The following is a 9895-nucleotide window of genomic DNA, read 5'->3' as shown; positions in this document are numbered from 1 at the left end:
GCTACTTGGTGTTTCTATTCACGGCGTGCACCCGATTTTCGTCAATTTTGGAATCGGAAAAAGAAGTGCCATTTTGTTTTATTCGATTTTGGTAATTCTTTGTTCACGAAATGCAAATTAATTGTTGCGCTTACTTTGTCATTAGGTTGAGGATGTTTATGTGCTTAAAATATGTCAATGAAGTATGTGAAATATGAGAATATAATATACAGTGGATTCCGGTTAATTGGGACGCCGGTTAAGCGGGACCGCCGTTTATTTTGGACAGATACTGAAGAACGGAATATAAATACGTGTTTATTTACTTATTTTTGATTACTTATTAATGTAATTTTATTACTTATTGTTAGCTTTGTTTGCATGCTTAAATACACATTTGTATTCAAGACCGAATATTACATATGTTTTTCAATAAATCGTTTTTGGCTTCATTTTTTACGTTGTTCAGATTTTTCCTGTAGAAATTCGCTATTTTGGGATAAAATAGTCCGGTCCCAATGTGTCCCAATTAACTGGAATCCACTGTATAAACATGTGGGAAAATGTTGGAAATGTGTCGTAATAATGGAACCTTTATTACTTAGACACTGTGATATTAATTTAAATTACAAGAAACTACTTTTTCCAACATTTTTCACGTACTTGGCAAATTTGTTCGAAAGTTCAGTAGATCATATTGGAATTTACGAAATAAATATGCTAAACGTATGTGAAATATGCAATATATTCTTAACAAAAAAATGTGTAAAATATACAAAATTAGAACCATGTTCCATTTTATTACCAATTCCTACAAAAATACGTATTTACACGAACATCCTCAGTCTAATTGTCATCTAGCATTGCACCAAGTAGTAGATCTTCCGTGGTCAATTCCACTACGTAGATTCGACTATGCTATAAGCTTTATTCCGTCGTACCAAGGATTTTCGAAAGAATCCTTCCGGTAACCATAAATCTTCCGATAAAACCTATCCTCTCTTTCTCTTCTTCTTTCGGTACAATATTATACTACGTGAAACAAATGTACGGCGAGCTCGTAAAATTGAGAAAACAGAAATACGAGAAAAAAAGGATACTCCGTCGTCTTGAAAATTCTTCTAATTTAAGTTTTCTCTTTTTTAATTTCAGTTTCTAGCATTTTCAATTTTTATCATCTCCTTCATTTCATATCAGGTCCACGTTTTGAAAATTCGACTAACCAATTGATCTCTGCTTTGGTCACATAAGTTTACTATACGTTAGGCACAGAAAGAAACTTTAAATATTGAAAATGTTGATTAGGACTTTTCACTTGTCCGATAGAATACGAAATAGTACTGGTTATCAGTTGTTATCCTTTTTTTGGTAGGGACCATAGAACAGAATGCTTTAATTTACAAGCTCGCTATACTTCTTCCACCGATCTTATATTTCTTTACTTTACATACGCGCATCTTCTCTTTCTTTCTCTCTCTGACAATTTACTCGATCAATAAATAGAAACAGAATTAGCATAAATTGTATCACACGAATAACGAATGGTTCCTTGTAAATTTGTACTGGTTTAAATGAATCAGGTTGTAGATTAAATGATCGTAATGTGCAATAAACATAGATATGTAAGTTTTCATAGAGTGTGTAAGTGTGAAAAATAAATGTATAGAGTTTGAGGTGATCGATCACCACGGATGAGAAAAACGCCTTTTTCAACCTCCATTCTGGTTCACCCCCTTCACCAACTACCACGTTAAGATCCTTGGTAAATAGAATTTTACAAGGTCATACGTGGCGAACGGTGGAGGGGGTCCGGCCGCTATGCTTGGTCCACCTCGTGACAAACCTCCATGTAGTCTGGGTTGTGCATTATGTCCTTTATCATATCCTTCAAAATTGGATAGCGAGGAAAGATTGGGTACACCTTTGAGCTGTTGTATTCCTCCTGTAGCAAACGGTGCATTAGTGACATTAGTATGCTAAATTGCGAAAAATTTAGGTATATTAATTTTTGTATATTAGTGTTAATATACCAAACTGCCAAAATTTAGGTATATCAATTTTTGTGTATTAATATTAATATACCAAATATACTAAATTGAACGCAGTAATGGTAAAGAATGGGTAATGATGGAAAAGTAGATGTAAAAAATAGCAGGATGTAAGAGGAGTACATGTAAGATAGTAATAAGAAAATTGTAAATATAGAATAAGATTAGGGTAAGGAAAATTGTAACCCTAAGGGAACACAATTAAAGATATACATACATACATACAGTCAAGGACAGAAATATGTGGACACCCTTCAAAGCAGAATAGCTTTCTTTAAAATTAGATCAAACAGCTTGAGTTTTATTCTTATGGGATTAATTGTAAAGGTAAGATAACGAGTCAATGAGTCTGCTATGAAATGCACAAAAAGTGATTTAAACGGTGCACATTCGTAGTTCTATTTCATTATCTAATATAAAGGGTGACTCACATAAATTATCCACCCCTGAATAACTTCTAAAGTATGTGTTTTATATAGGAATTGCACGGTATTAAAGGGAACACATGATGTTGCAATGATTTTGTTTTAAATAGCATATTAGTTTACAAGATTACAAGACGACCTTGAATTTTTTAAATGGAACGAGTACCTTTTTGCATCGAAATTTAAAAATTAATTTTTCGTTCCTTTTTTCATTCACAAAATTGAACAAATGCTTTGATAGCAAATACAGTGATAATAAATTTTAAAATATACTCAGGAAGCATGAAATATTTAAATATAATGATCATTAAGAAAAATAAGTTGCAAATAATCTTTCTCTTAATTACATTATCACAATAAATTTTAACTAAGAATTTCAATCTGCTTATTAGAATACACTTACTTCACTTAAAAAGTAACGATGGCTTACACTTTTCTCCATAACGGTGAACACTACAAATAATAAAGCACGGTGAAATTGAAATTTCTTTCAAGCTGCACGTTAAAAACAGTCGCTGGAAAAAGGCAATGTGAACGTATCCCGGTAAAAAAAAAACAAACTTTCAGCTGATGGATTAGTCCACGCTCGCGGCTTGCATCGTGAAATATGTAAATACATATATTTTTAACCCCCTTTTTTATGACCCAAATATCGGCGCTTCAGAATCTTCGCGATTTTCCATACCCGATACAACAATTTTTTCTATCGATGTCACATTGCCCTTTTTAGAAAGGAAACAGGCTAAGTCGTGATGAACATTTACAGAGCTCGACTCGTTAAATAAAACAATATTGAGCAGGTATCGGTGATCCTCGGCGAATACTGAAAGTACATATTCTCCTTCCTAAGAGGTTTGATGTTTTATAATAAAATCCAGTATTCCTGTAATATATTTACTCGGAATCATCATCGCTGATAACCATGTGTGAGCAGTTGATAAGAAGTTAAAACACAAATAAGACGAAAAAGGAAATATTGAGTATGTAGATCTTTAACCTACTGCAGTGCGAGTTTCTCTTTCGCGAGCATAAAATGTGATGAAAAATGTAGTTACGATTTGGAGAAGCAGGTCTTAAATCGTATTGTAGTTTGGCAGTGTTCCTCGTTTAATTTCCATAGAGTTGATCTAATCAAAATTTGAAGAAAACGAACTTTGCCCGCCACTGAACATGAGATCATTACTTTACGAACCAGATATCGAAGTTTTCTTAAAAAATGTAATTTCCGTATTGAAACTTTCTACAATTGTCATTTGAAATCTCGAACACCTTGAGAAATAGTAAACCAATGGTATAAGAATTGTATGCAAAAGTTATCATAAATTTCTCTTTATAAATTTAAAGTTATCATAAAAAGAAGTTATAAATTTCGCGAGCAGCAAAAATTATTATTTACTTTTCTCACTGCATCGAATAGCCTTTCTCTGTCAATCTGTTCGAACGACACGGAAAAGGATTAACGAAAGTGCGATTGCAGGTTGAACGGAAACAAAAGGATAAGTATGGAAGAGATACTTCGAAGTGAGCTTGATGATTCTTCACAGGTGTTTCGAATACATTTACGTCGAACTGTTCATTCGCTTGCCCAATTGCAATGAATATCGGGGGGAAAAAGAATTTGTACGGTTATAAATACCTTTAGATCCCGAATGAGATTTCTTAGTCCCGTGTACTTTTTCAGCAGTCTGTACAGATCGTTAGTCATTTGCGTGTTCTCTGTTTCGATCTGTGCTGTTGTCATACCTGCACACAATTGAACAAATAGATACAGGGATAAATCGATAGTAAACGGGTATAGAATATATTACATCCGATGAAACCTTTCCCATTGGCAATCAAAATTCTGGTCTATTTGTACTTTGTATTTGGGCCTATAATTTGTATATAAACATTTACGCGAAAATCGACAAATATTTTACAAGAGAAATGAAGAAAAATGTGATAATTTTTAATATATTATTTAAACAAATGGACTTATTCCAAATCTGTTTACGCAGTCACATTCGACGTTCAGAAATACAAATTTAGTCAATTTACACCACTCCTCTGTCTCTAATAGTTTTTCAGATATTGGACTAAATACTCCTAATTTTGAGAACGATTTTCAGCTTTTCAATATTTTTACAAGATCTACCATATGCCAAAAATTCATCAAACTCGGTGATTATCACTTTGGGACGTTCCATTGTTCCTTTAATGTCTCTGATTAAAATTAAACATGATAGAAGTACTATTGTCGTAAATTTCATGTGACATTTAATATGTTACTCTTCATCTTCCGATTGGATCATTTTTCTCAATACCTAACAATGTAATTTTTACGTCATAACAAATCTGTTTCTACAAGTAAAAAATAATATATTGATCGTTTAACAAATAAGCAGCTTACTTCTAATTTTAATCTACCTTCTAATTTTTATCTAAAGGATACAAATATTTTATGACGTCAAACAAAACTGCTAAACTATTTTACTCGTATAAAGTTATTATCGCAAATTATAGTATTAATTTCGACAAAACACAAAGAGCTGTATGTATAAGTGAATTACACATAATTGAACGCAGGATTGTTTGTGGGGCAAGGTACGCATAGTAGTAGTGCTGAATGACAATTTTGCTATAATGCCATAGCTGATCTCTTCTTGGTCCTATCGAGCACGTATGATAGAAGGTAATATATTATTCATGCTTGGAAAGTTTCCAAGCGACAAGACAGCTGTTGAGTCGTGTCTTTTCCGCGCAATTTCTGCAATGACAATATTTTAAATATATTATGGCGGTTGGTTGTGGAAGAAGGAAATAGACGAAGGGAAGATAGGCAGGAAAGGAAAGAGATTTCTGGGCCTTTTAGTGGATTCGTCGGTATTACTACCTACGAGACCAGTTAGACTCAGGTTGGAAGTTGTATGCAGGGTGGCCAATTAAAGGTGAGTTTGATAATTATGAAAAAAAGAAATTAGCTATAAAACATATACTGCAATCAGCCTGTAGGGCCCTTTAAATCAAGGTATTTAAAAGAACAATTTGTATTGGTCTAGTAGTAAGAGAAATAATTAAGGTGATTTGTTACTTTGTCCACCCTATGTACAGAGTGATTCAAAACATGTGGGTATAACTTCAGGGATGAAATCAGTACGCTAAAATAAGAATAAAAGTTTATAAAAACATATATAGATATCTGTTATTTAATAATTTCCATAATTTTAAATTATCACTGAAATTGTTATGAAATGTATCTAATGATCACTTCAAATTATTATGAAATGTATTAGCAGATTTCCATACGTGCTGTTACCACCAAGAACTTGTATTACAAAATAGTACTTACATAGCAGACCAAAAGGTCGTGCATGAGATAAGAAGCGTTGTAAACAATTAAAAGAAGCAGTCAATAGAGTCGTAAGAATTACTGGAAGACACATAAACGGCTATACAAGGCTAAACAAGGTCATACCATATTTATATGAACTTTTTTTCTTATTTTAGCGTGCTGAATCCATGAAGTTATACCCACATGTTTTGAAAAACTCTGTATACAAACAGGAGCTTTAGCGAGGACTAGTGAGAATGGTTGTCCCTCTGGTGGTAGAGCCTAGGAGGTACCGTCACGATATATTTAATACTAGAAGCATGGCTGGGTCAAAAGTGACCCATTAGCATCTTTCCAGAAGAAGTGAATATTCGATACGGGTTAATATTATCGTTTGTATCTTCCTGACTTTGTTTTCAGCATGTGTACTTCTATTTGTGTCGATATGAATCTAATTTTTCAATCACGTTTTAACCCTTTCACTACTATTGATTTTTGGTACACTTTTGGTATACTTTCGCCTTAATTCAATTCTTAAATTTCGCTTGAAATTCAATCCTCCGAGTACTCTCGCTTTAATTTAACAATAGAAATTTAAAAATGATAAATTTTAAACTTTTAAAAATTTTTAAACGCTTAAGCGAAAGATTTTGCCAATAATCTACCGCAGCGAGAGTTAATTACATAAAAATGCACTTTTGGAAGGTCGCTAATGGGTCACTTTTGACCCGATCGTTCGTTCCACTGTCAAAATATGAAATTTTCTATTTCCGTCTGATCAAATACTCGGTATATGGCAAACTGACCCTCTCTAATACAATTTCCACTCACTTTCGAGTCTCTCTATGCGTTCCCTCTTGGTCTCAGCCTCCTCAGCCAGTCGGGCTGAGGTTTTCACACCCTCTCCACTTTTGTGAGTCTTCTCCATAATGGAACAGGCGCGCAGGACAAAGGCAGGTACTGTCTCCTGTTTTTCCTGCTTCGGTATATCCACCAGTGTCCAGTATTGTGTCTCCAACTTGATCACGTCCTACAATAGCAAAACCACGGACACACTATACACAATTACAAAAGGTACACAGGTACTTCCAATACTGATTTGTTCTATTTTGACATCCAACGACCAATCCAAAGAGAAACAAATCGAAACGAACAAAGTGTATTATTGTTAAAGATACTTCAATCCGATTGCAGGAAATTGGTATTAAGAAAATGAAGTGTAACGAAACTGTTTCGAAGAAACTAAACAATTTGACAAAATTTTAGGTCCAAGTGTACAAATTGCACCAGAAATGTTTATATGTATATTCGGAGAAATTATTTGCAATCTTTTTGCATGCATTCGTATTTTAAAGTAATTTGTCGATCTTAATTATAAACAAATGAATATATACATTTTAATTACCTTAATCATTAGTTTTAAGAGGTTGTAACGTTGAAACACATTGCGGACTTGCTTGCTTTCTGTGTATTTGCACATAAGCTCAACAAGTGCACGCTTAGCGATCTCGTAACTTCCATCCAGGCGTATCCTTACAATCCTTAATCTTTCGTTCGTTTCAATCACCTCTTCCTTAGTTTGTCCACCTAAATTCAAACAAACGACAATGACTACAGTGAAACAGTGCAATGAAACTTACGTTCATATAACCATAATGCTTTCCCAATTTTTAACTAATAGAAAATTTCTCTAATTTCAGAAAAGTACAAATTACGTGAAATGAAAAAGTTACTTAATGTTAGTTCTTGAAAATTAAATATAACTCTTTGTATTACTTATGTTTCATTTTAATCCGAGCAAATTGCAGGAAATTTTTTCTCGGGTTATAAAACAAAGATAAAAATGTTTCATTTTAAAGTGATACTTTTACAATTCGCGAAATTGTTTAAAATTTGACAAACCGTCATCCGAAAGTCGAACTTATTAATTAAGAAAGAGAATGAATTTATTTTCCACAATTTTATAACGTAGACACATGTAAAATTGATCGTTCATTTGATATTAATCGTACCTTACGCGCAACTTGCTTTAAAAGTGATCTGATACAAGTTTCCTCGCTAGAAATAAATTTCAATTAACTTCGTAACTTCGCTGTAACGAAATCTATATTGCCATGGGAGGATTGACAGTCTGTAATCAACCTTAAAGGTTCATAAAAGAAACCCATTAAATCTTGCTTTCTGTGACTCCTATATTGAAAAATGAAAGAAAAAAGGTATATTCCATAATGACTTAATATCACACGATGCGTTAACAAAAATCGTTCACTTTTTTCACCAGCGAATTTCCCAGTCGAAAAATATTCCATCTAGAAAAATTCTCATTTCAGTATGTATTTAACAATAGAAAAGTCATAATTCAATCTGAAATCGTAATCAGGGTCTTCAACGACCCAAGTAATTTTTATCCAAAAAAGTTTCAAACACTTCACTTAACGAACAATTCTACAATATAGCGGAGACTTCGATGAGTATTCCAGAATTTTCTCCGATTTTTTCAAAGCGTAAAACGGTAAAAAAATTAGGCTTGGACACAAAAGATTCAGTTTGCCAAAAATTCGTCTTAATTTAATGTCCATTAGAAACGCGACGATCGGTAGAGAAATGAGAAATTTTTTTAATACGAAATTCTTGGGGAAAAAAGCATTCTCTATCCTTATCGTGGTGGTCTTTCGGCGAGCCTCGTACCTTAATAAGCGACTCAATCTCTACGTGCACGCGCGTGCAAACATACGCGTTGTCCATTCACCAGCTGGCTTAATAACATTATTGCATTCAGCCACATCGTGTACGCCTAATGAGAAAATTGATATTACCGCTCCGTAAAATTCATTTCTGTTTTAATTAAAGCTCTCCTTTGCTACTGCCGGTGTGCGAATTTTATTGGCGAATTTATGTAAAAACGCAAAGAAGAACGTGGACTTGCGCATTTGTGAAAAGAGGTAATATGTTGCTTATGGGACGTGCAACTAAATTATTCAGGTTTGTAAATTATAAATGATACATGGTGAATTACAATTTCCAATTATTTACGTGCCATTCGAAGAGACAAGTGTACGTAAGTACGAAGAGTTGAATAAAAATTAAGCGCGCAATTTATTACAGTTATCACGAAGGCGATAATTATATTTATGTACTGTATTAAATGAATTATGTACTCCATTAGCAATCTAATTATCGTATGTAAACAAATAAGTAATTTTAGTATAAACAGTTTGCATTATTCATGACATAGTGATTAAATAAAGACTTGTCTTCTCTGTAATGTGTGAGAATAACATAGTGATTAAATGAAAGTTTGTTTCTCCTACAATAATGTATCAAAATAAAATAAAATGAGAAATACAAATAAAAATTTTGTCTGAAAAGTGTCTTTTTGATTTTATAAAATTTTTGCAACACCTGCAACGTTTCATTTTTCATTTTTTAGTTGGAATTATTTGTTTTTCACAGAAAAGAATGAAAAATGTATATAAAATGGAAATAAAAGTTTCCTTTTTTCTTCCTAAAAGCAGATTCAGAAAGGAACGTATTATATTTTCATCACATTTAAGTAACTTAATTATACTTTTTATTGCATTTACGTAAGGAAGAGTAAGAATCTTTGATCTGGATTTAACGAAGTTATGCTACAGGAAACGTTTGCGATTATTTCAAGTTCAAATAATACTCGTAACGCGCCGTTATTACAATTGGCCAGGTGTAAAAGCTTCTGCTTTAATACCATTCATGAGCTAACAATCGACCACCTGGCACACGGCCAATGCCTTATTTCTAACAGTTGGTACGAACATCTTCGTTCCAATTCTACGGTATCGCTGTCCTGCAAACAAGTGGGGTTGCTTGGGAAAATTGACGTCCAAGATTGTGCTTTAAACGAGCAATTTTCTCTTCAACTAAGAAATCAAGAACATCCATGGTAGAATATAAAAGAATGAAATAACCACAAAAAGTGAAGAAAAATTTTTAACTTAGTTATTGCAGGAAAAGGTATCATTTCGTACACCTATCTCTGATAACGTATGAAGATAAGGGTTTTCAACAAAGCTATTCATAATAAAATTATGAATTAAATTAACGAATAAATAAATAAAATAAATAACTAAAATTAATGAAATTAATATGTAAGACTG

The 9895-nt window shown here is 32.9% G+C and overlaps 1 protein-coding gene across 1 annotated transcript in view; it reads right to left on the bottom strand.

Annotated features, from left to right (window-relative positions):
• Window positions 1–1795: 1795 nt before the first annotated feature.
• Window positions 1796–9895, bottom strand: part of LOC108574437 — a 13827-nt gene continuing 5727 nt past the window's right edge. The window contains exons 3-6 of the mRNA XM_017937029.1: window positions 7168–7349; window positions 6594–6792; window positions 4089–4195; window positions 1796–1921 (exon numbers count right to left, since the gene is read on the bottom strand). Coding sequence (XP_017792518.1) covers window positions 1796–1921; window positions 4089–4195; window positions 6594–6792; window positions 7168–7349 — 614 coding nt within the window. The remainder of the gene's footprint in view (window positions 1922–4088; window positions 4196–6593; window positions 6793–7167; window positions 7350–9895) is intronic.

This window comes from Habropoda laboriosa, unplaced genomic scaffold (genome assembly GCF_001263275.1).
Source record: "Habropoda laboriosa isolate 0110345459 unplaced genomic scaffold, ASM126327v1 scaffold172, whole genome shotgun sequence".
NCBI classification, from domain to species: domain Eukaryota; kingdom Metazoa; phylum Arthropoda; class Insecta; order Hymenoptera; family Apidae; genus Habropoda; species Habropoda laboriosa.
This window is presented reverse-complemented; position numbering and strand designations above follow the sequence as displayed.